Source organism: Suricata suricatta, chromosome 15 (genome assembly GCF_006229205.1).
Source record: "Suricata suricatta isolate VVHF042 chromosome 15, meerkat_22Aug2017_6uvM2_HiC, whole genome shotgun sequence".
In the NCBI taxonomy this organism is placed as follows: Eukaryota; Metazoa; Chordata; class Mammalia; order Carnivora; family Herpestidae; genus Suricata; species Suricata suricatta.
In genome coordinates, this window is record NC_043714.1 from 69334991 (window position 1) to 69349252 (window position 14262).

At 44.1% G+C, this 14262-nt stretch overlaps 1 protein-coding gene across 1 annotated transcript in view; it reads right to left on the bottom strand.

Annotated features, from left to right (window-relative positions):
* HHLA1 (HERV-H LTR-associating 1) overlaps positions 1-5416 on the bottom strand; it is a 35301-nt gene extending 29885 nt beyond the window's left edge. The window contains exons 1-3 of the mRNA XM_029923327.1: positions 5396-5416; positions 3642-3741; positions 2489-2548 (exon numbers count right to left, since the gene is read on the bottom strand). Of these exons, the coding sequence (XP_029779187.1) occupies positions 2489-2548; positions 3642-3741; positions 5396-5416 (181 nt within the window). The remainder of the gene's footprint in view (positions 1-2488; positions 2549-3641; positions 3742-5395) is intronic.
* Between the last annotated feature and the right edge of the window lie 8846 nt (positions 5417-14262).

Here is a 14262-nt window from a genome sequence, read left to right on the forward strand (position 1 = left end):
GATAAGAACTCTAAACAGACATTCACAATCAGGCAGGTCAAAAGCTGTCACACAGCCTGCTCTCCCGTCTGGCGCTCTGAATGCCAGGCAGGTCACCTGAGCCGTCTATGGGAGCAGCCCCAGTGACGACTGTGGCAGCGCCGGCCTTGCCTGTGACCTGGCCGGGAAGGAGAGAGAGAGACCTCGGTGTGGGTGACACATCGGAGCTCCAGGCCACAGGGTGCTACAGGCTGCGAGGCCGCGGTCGCCCGCCAAACGGGGTTGGTGGCTCCCACGCTTCCTAACCAGGAACCGTTCTTGCACGCCGCTCCCTCCACCAAGGAGTTGTTATTTCCACCGTTCCTTTTTATAATTGCAAACCTGTGGGTGGATTCTGATAACAATATTTGAGGCATAAACTAAACATCCCTGAAGCAGAAAGTTCTAAAGAAGACGCCATACGGGAGCATTTCTCAAATTGCCACACAGAGGATGTAAGGGGACTCTTCCCATTCTGGGTAAAAAGACGACCATCATGGCATTTGCGAGGTAGAAGGTGTCGGCACTTTTCATGTCTTTCCAGGCTTACTGTTTTGATCATGCTTCATCTTTTATGATTACCTGTGCGGCACAAATTGTCTGCTTTTAAAGAGGAGAAAATTGAAGGCTCAAATAAGGACGATGTTTATTGAAAACTACCCTGCTTCTACTAGGTATTTATCCAAGGGATACAGGTGTGCCATTTTGAAGGGACTCATGCACCCCCGTATTTACAGCAGTGCTATCAGCAATAGCCTAAGTCTGGAAAGAGCCCAAATGTCCATCGATAGATGAATGGATAAGGAGTGTGGTATATATATACAGTGGCATATTACTCAGCAACCAAAAAGAATGAAACCTTGCCATTTGCAAACAATGTGGATGGAGCTAGAGGGGATAATGCTAAGCAAAATTAGTCAGAGAAAGACAAATATTATATGACTTCACTCATATGAGGACTTGAAACACTGCCTGTTATATGGAAACCAATTTGACAATAAACTATTATAAAAAAAAAGATACAAAACAGATGAGCATAAGGGAAGGGAAGCAAAAATGATATAAAAACAGGGAGATGGGCAAAAAGTAAGAGATTCTTACATATGGAGAACAAACAGAGGGTTGCTATGGGGGTGTGGGAGGGGGATGGGCTAAATGGGTGAAGGGCATTAAGGAATCTACTCCTGAAATCACTTTTGCACAATATGCTAACTAACTTGGATGTAAATTTAAAAAATAAATTAAATTAAAAAGAAAAAAAATAAATGAATAAAAATTAAATTAAAAAAAACTTACTCAGGATAATATGAGTTAATGTGAGTAAAGTACTCAGAACAGTGTCTCATAAAGAAAAAGGAAAGAAAAGAAAAAGAAAAGGGAAAGAAAAGTTCCTGCTTATGCACAAGAAGTCAGTACCACTTGAGGTACTGAGGAAGGGAAGTGGCTGGCTGGAGACCATTTTAACTGCATACACTTTTGTACCTTTTGCATTTTGAACCACATGAATGTACTAATTGAAAATAAATAAAAATTGGGGGTGTCTGGGTGGCTTAGTTGGTTAAGAGTCTGGGTCTTGGTTTTGGCTCAGGTCATGATCTCACAGTTTGTGATTTAGTTCAAGCCCCACATTGGGCTCTGCGTTGACAGCGAGGCACCTCCTTGGGATTCTTTCTCTCCCTTTCTCTCTCCTCCTTCCCAACTTGAGCGTGCGCTCGCTCGCTCTCTCTCTCTCTCTCTCTCTCTCTCTCTCTCTCAAAATAAATAAGCTTTAAAAATAAATAAATAAATCAGAGTGCTTGGGTGGCTCAGTCAGTTAAGCACCTGACTTCAGCTCAGGTCAGGATCTCACAGTTCGTGAGTTCAAGCCCTGCATTGGGCTCTGAATTGACAGCTCAGAGCCTGGAGCCTGCTTCAAATTCAATGTCTCCCTCTCTCTGCCCCTCCCTCACTCATGCTTTCTCTCCCCCTCTCAAAAATAAATAAACATTAAAAAAAGTAAAGAATAAATAAATAAAAATTGAAAAATAAAGAATAATCCTCCCACTGCCCACCCCCCAGCCCTGGCATTATCTTGCTTATTTATTAACAAATTAGAAAAGACACCCTCCTGTGTGTTCCTTATGTTGCAATACATTCACCATCGTGCTGCATAGCACATTTTGTACCACCAAAAAGAAAAAGAAGAGGCAAAGAAAGATGAATTTATTGCAAAAGTGAGGATAACCCATGGCAATGCCTCCCATTATGAAATCGTCCATTGCTAACTGAGTGATGTGATCCTTGTGGATTTAATAAGATCATGAGACTCCAGGTGTCCCATGGGCCATAAAGCAAGAGCAACAGCCAGGAACTATTACTACGACAGTTAACGCTCAAGCTGCAGATGTAATCATCTGATGGATAGAAACAGTGAGGCTTGGGGAAGCCAAGGAGTTTGAGAATGAGCTGGGCAAGAGCACCTGCCCGTTACCTGTTGTAGGAAGGAAGGTCAGCACCGTTTCTTTCTTGGCTTCTCCTTTCATAGCAGACACTAAAACAAAAGAGCGCTCATCAGAGAAATTATAACCTGGACTTGACATAAGAAAAAATTTAGTTCAAAATACTCCTTTTGAAGATGAGAAAATTATGATCAGAAGTGGTGCAGTGCCTTGTTTAACATTCCATGTGTAGTTTGTTCATTCAGTTTAGTCACTGAATATTTATTGCTCAACTGTGACAATGTTATGTGGCAGTTGGACTTTAATAAGCTGTGTGTGTGTTAGGTGCTGGGGATACCATGATGACCAAGCAAGCATAGACTCCATCCTTGTGATGCTTATAGTCTAGCTGGTAAGGCAGACATAAAGGAGAAGAGGACTGAATGATATTATTACAAATGATGTTGAATACTTTGAAGGGCACCTTGAGGGTGTGTAACAAGGAGCCTGATTCATCGCAGTGGTCTGAAAGCCCTCCCTGGGAGGTGATTTGCGGCTGAAGGATGAATAGCATTTGAGGAGGACATAACTGGCTGAGGGGGTATTCAGAGTGTAGATGATGGTGTGTGCCAGGGGACAAGGTGGGCAAGAGTATGACTAAAGGACTGAGCAAAGGCCAACACTGATAGAGCACAAAGAATGGAGGAGGTGGGGCATTGTAGGAACTGGGGATGGCAAGATGGGCAGGGTGGTGTAGAGTATGCAAAGGACTTGGGATACTATCCAAAGAGAAGTAGGAAATCACTGAATAACTTGGGGCAGCTGGAATGATGGAAGAGCCCAGGAGGTTACTTACCAACAGTTGTGAAAAGATCACCTGGGCTGGTGAGTGGAGAATAGGTCAGGGGGAGACAAGAGGAGAAATGGGCTGATTTACAAAGCTCCCTTAGTGGTCCGGGAAAGAGAAGACAGTGGTTTGGACAAGAGCTGGAACAGTGGAGGGAAACATAATGCTGTTGCAGAAAGGAGACTCAGCTGCAAAAAGTCAGAGGACAAAACCAGAAATGGGGAATTCATCACTGACATTTCGATCGGACTCATTTAGGATTCAGGCAAGAGTCGTTGGCTGCTGTCATTCTCCAAATTCCAATGAAAACCCAAATTCAGCATATAGATCAGACACTCTTGAACTCAGATCACACCCACCTGTGTTCCAAAGGGACAGAATGCACGTGAGACCCACGTACAGCCTCACTGGAGAGCCGGGTACCAGGAAGTTTGGCATGTCTGTGTTACGAGAGCCCACCTGGAAGTGGGCAAGCAGACCCTTAGAGGAAACAGGTTGGGTTAGTAAGCACATTGGTGCAGAATATCCTTGAGAAAACTGCATGGGAAGTCATTAGAAATGCCCTGCAGAAGGCTTTGAATGGTAAGGCTTAGGTTAGGCTATGCTGAGATAACAAATTAGCTCCACCATCTCATCGGCTTAACTCAACCACAGAAATTGATGTCTCGTGTATCTCAGTACTCGCTGTACGTTGGTGAGGAACTCGGATCCACACAATCACTCAAGGAGCCTCACTCCTTGTAGTTTTCCATCTGGTCCCTGTGGGCTCCTTAGTCATCAGTTCATTGTGGCAGTGGAGGGGACAGAGCTGGAAGACAATGAGCCAACTAACGTGCTCTTGGAGGAAGTACCATGTTCTCTTGTATTCATAGCCTGTGCCAGAATTATTCCCATGGCCCCGCATAACCACAGAAATCTGGGAACCTGGGAGAAGGGTGCATGCATAGTCACAAGCCATTAATGTCTCCTCCATAGGTTTTCTGGCTCTTTAGCTGAGAGATATGCTCCAAACACAGCATCACCGCTGCGTATAAATAGGAAAGTAATATACAAGTGTACGTGAATGTTTGCACAACTTCTTTGTCTATAGCACTGTATGCCTGTCATTCTCTTGGGCATTTTCTGTTCAGAACCAGCATGATAGTTGACGTTGCAAAGTTGAGACTAATAAGAATAATGGTGAAAAGCTTTTGAGTGTTTTCTCTGTGCCAGACACATGGCAGGACGCTGATGTTTTCACTTACTCACTGCCACGTCTCTGTGAGTAGATATTCACGTAATGCCCTTTGACATATGGGCTGCACAGACTTGCTGTGAAAAGAGCAGAAACTTGCTGTTGGTAGAGATTGGAAGAGATGTGGAAGGTGAATCGGAGAGGAGGAGAAAATTCCAGAGAAAGTGCCCTGGGGTAGGGGAAATGTCTTAGGACCAGAGCATCTTTGTAGCACATTACAATTTAACCAGTTCTGCTGTCCTTTTGGGATGGGACCAACTTCGGAATTTTCTTGAAATGTCCTAGTAAACATTTAGATGACTTCCAAATTATGGGTAGATACTAGAATGGTGTTTCTTCCAAATGTCTCCCTGGACACAGACAAGCCTTTCCAGGGAGCAAGAAGCTGGGACTTCCGTGGAGCCCTCTTATTCTTGCAACTCTGTTTACCCTTCGAATCTGTTTTCCTCATCTGCAAAATGGGGACAAGAATCTAGCTCACTGGGTCTTTTGAGTATTTAGGATAATGAGCTTGAAGCATTTTACCCAGACTCTGGCACATAGTAGGTGCTCAATACATACGCAGTCATTGTGTGCTGGCTGGTGATGCAGGGACAGACCACACATGCCCCTTCCCTCAAGCTGATCAGTAACTTAGAGGAGATGGGAACTCAAGCAACTAATTCACACTCATGGTCAACTGAGCTACATTCTCTGTAGAGTGATTTACAATGGAGATGAGGGAGAGAGAGACAGACAGACAGACAAACAGGAGAATCCAGGACTTAGCACACTATCCAGCAAAGGGAGATGGGGCTGAGGTGGGCAAACTATGTGAGGATTCTTTCCTTTGTCACCTCAGCTCCTGTGCAAACATGACTTCGTCTCTCTAAGCCTCACGTGTAAAACGACCACAGTCATAGCGACCTTGAAGATGTTTCCCGCAGATTAAATGAGATGAAGAAACATGGCAGCTAGCAAATAGGGCTGGTACTTGAATAGGGTAGATACTTAGGAATCTCAATTCCTTCCTCATTCTCTTCCCGTTCTTTTCTTTTTTCTCTTCCCCCACTCCTTCCTCCTTCATCTCGATCCTGAGGCCTCACATTATACCAGAGGTGTGAACAGATACAATTTATAGTAGAAAAATAATTATCCACAACTACATAATGGATACATTTCCCTTCTTTTACTCCAGCTTCATTGCGTTAACGGCTGCCTTCATTTATGAAGAGAAGACGTGCTAACACTTCTTGCTTTAAGAATGCGTTTTTCTATTGATTTTGTTCTTGGAGAAAAACACATTTTTCCTTCTCTCTAGGTTTTATTGTTGTTGTTTGCTTGCTTGACTTTTTTTATATTGGCCACATCAACTATGTGTTTGGGGTGAGGTTGCCAAGTTGAACAAATGAAAATACAGGACACCCAGTTAAATATGAATTTGAGATAAACAATAAAGAATTGCTTAAGTGTGTCTCAGGCAGTATTTGGAACTACGCTAGTTTGGAGAGACAGTGAGTTTTATTAAAGAGAACTTGTTTTTCGCCACAGGCTTGATGTGGTGCTGACCCAGCAGAATAGCTCAGTGAATTCTCTGCTGAATTAAACAGAATCCATGGATTGAACACGTGAGCTGAGAACTGTGAGCATCTCTCCCCTGGTTTCCAGCTGAGTCTCTCTACTTTTCAAGCATTTCCACATTGTTTTTATTTTAGTTTTTTAGATTTATTTTTATTTTTTGAAAGGGGGGAGGGAAGGAGAGAAGGAGGGAGCTTGTGGGGAGGGTCAGAGGGAGAAGGAGAAAATCCCAAGCAGGCTCCAGGCTCAGCATGGAACTTGGTGCAGGACTCGATCCTATAACCCACGAGATCATGACCTGAGCCGAAATCAAGAGTCAGATGCTTAATTAACAGCCAGCCGGGTGCCTCAAGAATTTCCACATTGTTGAGTGCCCCATCTAATCTGCTTTTTGTTCTCAGTCCCATCCGACCCCGAAAAGGAAAACTGAGAAGTTGGGGAGAGAGCCAGGCTGTGTGCAGTGGTTCTTGGGGCTCTCTCCACCTAGCAGCTTATACAATCAGAGCTGGCTAGATTTCTCCTTCCAGCCCAACTAGGGAGGTCAAGCTTCCCTTGACTCCACCCTTGTTTGCTTGGGCCATGATGGGACACCATAGGGCAGGAGGAAGAGCTGGGTTTAGATCAGAAAGACTTGATTTTATTCTTAAATTGGCTACTGATTAGTGCTGTTTGGGTCAAGTCCCTGAACCTCCATTCTCTCAAAAACACAGACTGCATGGCATCTGTGTTACAAGCTCAGACCCTCGAGCCTGCCAGCCTGAGTCTGCTTCCAGACTCTGCCGTTTGCTAGCTCTGCAAGTGGCCGAACCTCTCCGGGCCTCAGTTTCCTCACCCAGCGCTGTCAGGAGGACTAAAACATGTGATTTGTAAAGTACAGTGAACAGTGTCTGGGACAGAGGAAGTCCCATGTACATGTTTAGCAAATGAAAGCAATGGCACGGAAAAGTTATTAGCAAACAAGATAGACAGCATTCCCCATTTGGTTAGAGATACAATCCTCAAGCTGATGGCTTACAAAGACTAAATTAGATGTCCTGAAATGTATCCTAAAACTAAGTTATCATTTCAGTGCTTTCTTCATGGCCATTATTGGACAATTGTTTCTTCAGTGACGTTGGCAGAAAACTAACCAGGTAACAATAGGACAACAGTAGTAATGTATTGACAAAGATCAGAATACGCTGTTCCCAAATACACCACCGGAGGCCACCCAGAATGAACAGACGCAGGTCCAAGCCTCCCCAGAGTCTCCCTTATCTGACAAAGCACAGAAACTTCTGAAAATGAGGACTATTATAAATCTGCTCCGCCTGGGATTTTTGGGCTGTTAAGACCACGAAAAGTCGGAAAGTCATGCCAAGATGGGCCTCCATCAAGAAGCTCTAATAGAATAATCATCTTCCATTTCTTTCCCCATAAGGTTAGCTTCCCACCCTTTAGCACTCTGGGAGCTCAAAACTCTCTTCCTTTCCTTGTCACTTCCCCACAAATTTATCATCCTTCTGTTGAAGTCATTTGTAAGCCTCAGGGCCTGATCACCTCTTTAGCGTTTTCATTTCATTTCTATGAAGCCTGTCATATGCATATGACATAAAGTTTGCTCCTGTTATTGTACCCTTGTTCAGTTCTATATGCATGGTCCTGTCACTGAACCTAAGAGGGTAGAGCAAAGAATTTTTTCCCCTCTCCAACAATATAATTTATGGGCCCTCCATCTTGGGGCATTATTTCCATTATTTTACCTTCTCAAGCATCCTGTAGGAGAGACACTGAGATGCTCATCATACCAGAACAGGCCCCAGGGACCAGAGGTAGAATACCCTTGTTCCTGGTCCCATAGTTCCTCAGTGGGAGCAGTGGGTTTGAACCACAGTCTCTCAGATACTAAAGCATGTTTCCTTGAGGGCACCTGGGTGGCTCAGTGGGTTAAATGTCCGACTCTTGATTTTGGCTCAAGTCATGATCTCATGGTTCATAAGTTTAAGCCCTGTGTCAGGCTCTGCACTGACAGTGTGGAGCCTGCCTGGGATTCTCTCTTTCTCACTCCCTCTCTCTGCCCCTTCCCCATTCATGCATGTGCATGCTCTCTCTCTTAAAATAAGTAAATAAACTAAAAAAAAAAGTCTGTTTCCTTTTTCACCACATTCTATCCCACAATCCTCCTTTCTAAATACCATCTCTGTGTGCCACAAAAGGCCTGATGTTATAAACAAACAGAATTGATCATTTCAAAGTGCTCTGGTGGGTGGAAGGGGTTAGAAATCCAGTCATGTTCTTGGGATAAAGGCTGTGAATGTGTTGTGCCCGAGTGAGCCAGGAACCTGGCCAATAGCCTTGTCAAGTGAATTCACAATATGTCTGCATATTATGGGCCATAGTCCCGGGGCTGGAAAATGTAAATGGGGGCACCAAAGCTGCTGGAGCTTTCATTAAACATCGTGTTGCCCCAATTAACAAGGATGACAAATCCACCAAGGTTAGCTTGGCGGGCCGAGTAAACCTACCTTTTTCACTGTCCTTTGCAGCCAAAAGATACCCAGTCAGATACAGAGTAATTGCAATGCCCGGGGAAGACGGGGAAACTCACAGGGAAGTCCTATCTCGTTGGGGCCAACGGCAGTGAGAGCTACACGGTTCTCGGTACATTACGGTCCACTCACTCTGCAACCTGCCAGGGAAAGTGTCAGCTCCCTCTTCCTGAGGAGGACCCAGAGGCTTAGGGGGTTGGACAACTTGCCCAAGGTCCTTCCTGCTGAGTGGTAGCAGGCTTCATGCTCAGGCAGTCAGCTCCTAGGGCTGGGAGACAACACTGAAAGGTGAGATCCTGCCTCTTCAAGAACAGGTAATGCAAGGGCACCCAGGTGGCTCAGTTGGTTGAGCATTTGACTCTCGGTTTCATAGTTCATGACATGGAGTCCACGTCCGGCTCTGTGCTGACAGCACAGAACCTGATTGGAATTCTCTCTCTTCTCTCTCTGCCCCTTCTCTCTCTCTCTCTCTCTCTCTCTCTCTCTCTCTCTCTCTCTCTCTCTCAAAATAAATAAATAAGCATTGAAAAAGTTTTTAAAAATCAATAAAAGAACAATCAATGCAGAAAAAGAAGTGAAGAATCTCCTATTTGTTGACGATCTGATAGGCTAGGACTTCCACACATGGTCACTCACTAGTCCTTGTTGCAACCTTACTTAGTTGTTGTTCTTATTTTATAGTTTGAGGAGAGGAAGACTTGAATGTGCAACTGGCCCAACAGAGCACGGCTGAAGAGCCAGGACTGGAGCCCTAAGTCTGATTCTCTACCAAAGCCTGTGATTGTTGGGCCACTGACTAAGAAAGTATAATTTTTAGCCGTTGCTTTGCTCCCAGCCCTTTTTTAGCGCCTTCATTTAACCTCATTCCAATTTTTTGGATTAAAGATTATGTTTCCTTTATCACAGATGTGAGGACGAGCCATCTTTACAGCTGATGACTACATTAAGATTCTAATCAATAGCTTACTGGGAAAAAAACCCGAAAGAGACTGTGATCAAGGGGTGGGGTCTTAGCTTAAGTGCAATGTAGAGATTGGGTGATAGAAACTTCTCTCCTATCATTCAGCAACCAGGAGCCCAGAGCCTGGGAATTATAGCAGAAGCATTCCTTATCTGGCTTCATGCTTTGGGAAAGAGAGGAAGCCAGAGGGTTTAAAAATATCTACAAAATATGACTTACCTGTCTCCTGAGTGGGATAAATGACTTCAAAGATTTTAAGCAGCCAGAAAGATTAACAGCTAAGTCAGAGCTATGGGGTTTATATGAGTTCTTAGTGAAAGATCCACAGGATGGGGGTGGGGGAAGGCTTGATAACTTTGCTTTAAATCCTTCAGAAAAAAAGAAAGAAAGAAAGAAATAATAATCCTACCAAGAACTCAGGGCCATGAAACAGGATCAACCCCATCAGAAAAAAAATGCCTCTGCTAAGAGCTGAATAGACTCCGTGAGCAGAATGACAATGCAGCGATTCAGCGTGGGATGGGAAGCCTCTTCTGACAGTAATTACGTGTACTGAAGGAGCAGAACAGGATCACTAGGTGATGATTTTCCCTTCTTGTTGTAAAGGTCTGTTAGCCAAGCATCACCTGGCCTGCAGGCCAGCGGAAGTCTTCTGAAGAAACGGGGGAGCACCATGTGTCAATGTCAGCAGGTGCCCGGCAGCGGGAAGGCAAACCTGGCTCCCTGCATGTTTTTCCTAAGGCCTAAAATGGTATCATAGTTTTATTTTATTTTATTTTTTAAAATGCTGATTTATTTTTGAGAGAGAGAGGGGTGGGTGGGTAGGGACCGAGAGAGGGGCACAGAGGGTCTGAAGTGGGCTCTGTGCAGACAGTAAAGAGTTCCTGATGCAGGGCTCGAATTCACAAACTGCAAGATCATGACCTGAGCCAAAGTCAGAAGCTTAAACGACTGAGCCAAATAGGCATCCCTGTTTTACAGTTTTAAATGATTGGGAAAAAAAATGAAAAGAAGAGGAGTGTTTCGCGACGTGTAAAGCGATATGAAATTCACATTTCAGTATGCACAAATGAAGGTTTATTGACACATGGCGATGTTTATTCATTTGCATGCTTTGCGGGGCTGTGTTTGTGCTAAAAAGAGAGAGTTGAGGAGTTGTGGCCGAGACACATGGAGCACAAAGCCTGAGATACTCTCTTGCCCTTTATAGAAAAGGTTTGCCAACTTCTGCCAGTGAGAACCTGCAGAATCATATTCCTTCCACTGGTATCACCCAAGCTCAAGGCTGACTTTTCTTATCTGAGCTGTTGGAATTCCCCTGAACTTGTTACCCTCCTACCTCTGTTGCTTCCCTGAATGGTTTCCCCTTATATCCGCCAGAGATATCTTGTTTTTAAACAACTTTGCTGGAGTAAAATTGACATAGTGTGAGATGTAAGAGAGAGGACTCATTTTCTGAAATACCAAATAAAAGCTGTCTGTCTAATTAACAGGTTTAAACCCATTGGAAATATGTACAAGCCCCCCCCCCCCCCCCCACAATGGAGTCCCAAACCTTTAGACACTTCACTTCCTGGTTTTCTTCCCCTCTCTATTTCTCTGGCTTATTTTTGTGGGCTTTGCAATAGCCTGCCCCAGAGAACAAAGGGAGGAGGGACTGAAAGTCTCTGCGTTGCCTCAGGGAATGTATGTTTGTTCCAATCAGCTTACTTTTTGCCTTACGTGGGAATAGGTGATGTCAGGGTAAGACTGTAACCTCTGTAGTGCTCAGCCAATGAGGAACCAGGGGAGGGACTTGCATGCTAGGAGATAAATTGTCTGCTGTAACTGCCCCGAGTATGCCTGTCCATCAGACACCTGCTCTGGCAAGAATGTTGATTGAAGCCTCCCTTCATTGTGCACCAAGTCTCCCCATCCTTCCTTTGATTGGTTTGGTGGGCTTGTTTCTCACAAATACTACTAAAATCCTCTCATTTTCAGTGTGCAATTCAATGGCTTCAAGTCAATTTTTGTCACTCTAGGAAGACTCTTTGTGCCCATTTACAGTTAGTCCTCCCCCATCCCAGTTGCAGGAAAGCATCTACTTTTCATTCTTGTAGATTTGCCTTTTCTGGACATTTCATGTTAATAGGATAATAAATATGCGATTAGAGAAATCTTTCTAAAGCATGAATCAAATCAGGTCATGACCTTGCTTAAAATTCGCCCAAAGCTTTCCCAGTACTTAGAATAAAGTTCCACCTCCTTACCCTAACCCACAAGGGCTCACATAGATGCCCTCTTCCTAAGTCTTTAGCTACAATCACTCAGCACTTTTTCCCTGTTCATAGCCTTGGAGTGACAGCTCCAGGAACTTTGCACTGGCTATTTTCTCTGGTTGGAATGCTCTTCCCTGGCCCTCCTGGCTCTTTCCTCATCTTCAATTATCAGTGTAAATATTGCCTACAATTGGGTGCCTCACCAAAGGATGCTCTTGTAATTACTCTGCTTATCATTCTAAATTCTAATTATTCTGTTTATTTATTGGCTTGATTCTCTATGGTCCGTTTCCCTGCCAGAGATATCATATTCCTGAGATCAGGGCCCTTCTCTGCCATATTCATTACCATGTTCCAGGGTCTAGTGCAATGCTTGACATAAATATTTATTGAATGAATGAATAAGTTGATTCTTCAGTGAGGCCTTTGATAAAACCTCCTTATTGGTCTTTCTCTTTTTTAATCCATCTTCTAATATTTCTGTCTAGTAGAAAGGTAATGTGAACTACACACACAATTTAAAGTCTTCTAGTAGCCACATTTAGAAATTAAAAAATAATCAGGTGAGATTAATTTTAAGAATGTACATTAGTTAACACAGTATATCTAAAATAGTGTCTCAGTGTTAAAATCAATATTAAAAATTATTGAGTTTTTTCACACTAGGTATTCTTTTTTTTTCAAGTAATGTCCTTTATTTATTTATTTTTAAATAGTTTATTGTCAAATTGGTTTCCATACAACACCCAGTGCTCTTCCCCACAAGTGCCCTCCTCCATCACCACCACCTCTTCCCCCTCCCCCTTCAACCTTCAGTTCATTTTCAGTATCCAATATTCTCTTAAGTTTTGCGTCCCTCTCTCTCCCCAACTCTCTTTCCCTCTTCCCCTCCCCCTGGTCCTCCATTAGGTTTCCCCTATTCTCCTGTTAGACCTATGAGTCGCACTAGGTCTTCAAAAGTTGGTGTGAATTTTGCACTTACAGCATACCTCAATGTGGACTAGTCATATTTTACATGTTCAGTAGCGACACATGACTGGTGGCTACCATGTTGGATGATACCACAGTTGAAGTCAAGTGATTTTCCCAGACCACAAAACTGACGATGACTGCCTTCAAGGACACCTAGTCCCCTCTCAGATGAACCTGGGTGTGCTAAGCTGACCCATGCAGTGTTCCCTACAATCACACACTGGCCCCCTTCTTATCCTATTTTTGCTACGCTTGACCTCATACCTTCTACTACATCAACAGCAGGAAGCCTGGGGTTCTTACTCAGACTGTGTCCTTGCTGCTTTCCTTTCCATGGACCTTTCCTCCTGCTACACTCTCACTGGAAGGCTAGGAGCAAGGGAGAAAGTAGCATGAGATGTTGCTAGAGAGATAGGACAGGGTAAGGGATTGAGATTTAATTTAGCTGCTTGAAACAGCCATGGGAGAGTTTAAGTTAAGAGAGACATGATCTAATTCATGCTTTTAAAATAGGTCTTCGGGCTTCTGGGTGGCTCAGTGGCTAAGTGACCAGCTCTTGGTTTTGGCTCAGGTCATGATCTCACAGTTTGTGAGTTCAAGCCCTGTGTCAGACTCTGCACTGACACTGCAGAGCCTAGTTGGGATTCTCTCTCTCCCTCTCTCTTCCCCTCCCCCCGCACCTACCCACACCATAAGTTTCACCTAGTCCTTTCTATCTCCATCTCAGACATCTCCTTCACCAGGAAGCGTTGTTGGATACCACCCCTCCTGTTAAGGGGATTGTATTAGTATTTGTCTTACCTGCTCTGCTGGGGTGATCTGTTCACTTGTCTATCCCCCTCAGTAGGCTGTGCCTGCCTTCAGGGCAGGTCCCCTCGTACTTCAAGCATCCTGCCCCTTGGTTCCCACCATGGAGTCTGACAGAGACGTGACAATCAGCAGGGACTTGACAACTAAGTGAATGAATGTTTGTTTTTCCGCCCTTCATTTTTCATTTGGCTCTTAGAGGACTCCTCTTAATAATAACTTTTTTATTTTTGGGGCCTATCACCTGTCATTTATTACTCTGCCCTATCAAGCTTGCATCTCAAACGATTCTTGGAATGTAGATGCCAGAAGAGACTCATTGGTTTTTCCCTTTCTCACTCAATCTTCGTGGGCTCTCCTCCAGGTAGGTGTTGTGCTAAGCTCTGTGGACACAACAGAGGACAGTTCTTGGTTCTTGCTGCTCAGGCAGCTCACTGTCTGTGAGTCATGGATAATGTAGTACGACCAGGGACACAGACAAGTATGACGGTGCCAGAAAGGTCCACCACACCTGATCTAAAGTGCATCAAGAAAACTTCCTGAAGGGCCAGGGTTTTAAATGACACGTGCAGGATAAAGATTTCAGAGCTATAAAGGAGGGTAGACCAGCAATTCGAAAACTGGATCATGTGTATTAGAATCTCCTGGAAGGCTTGTTAAAAC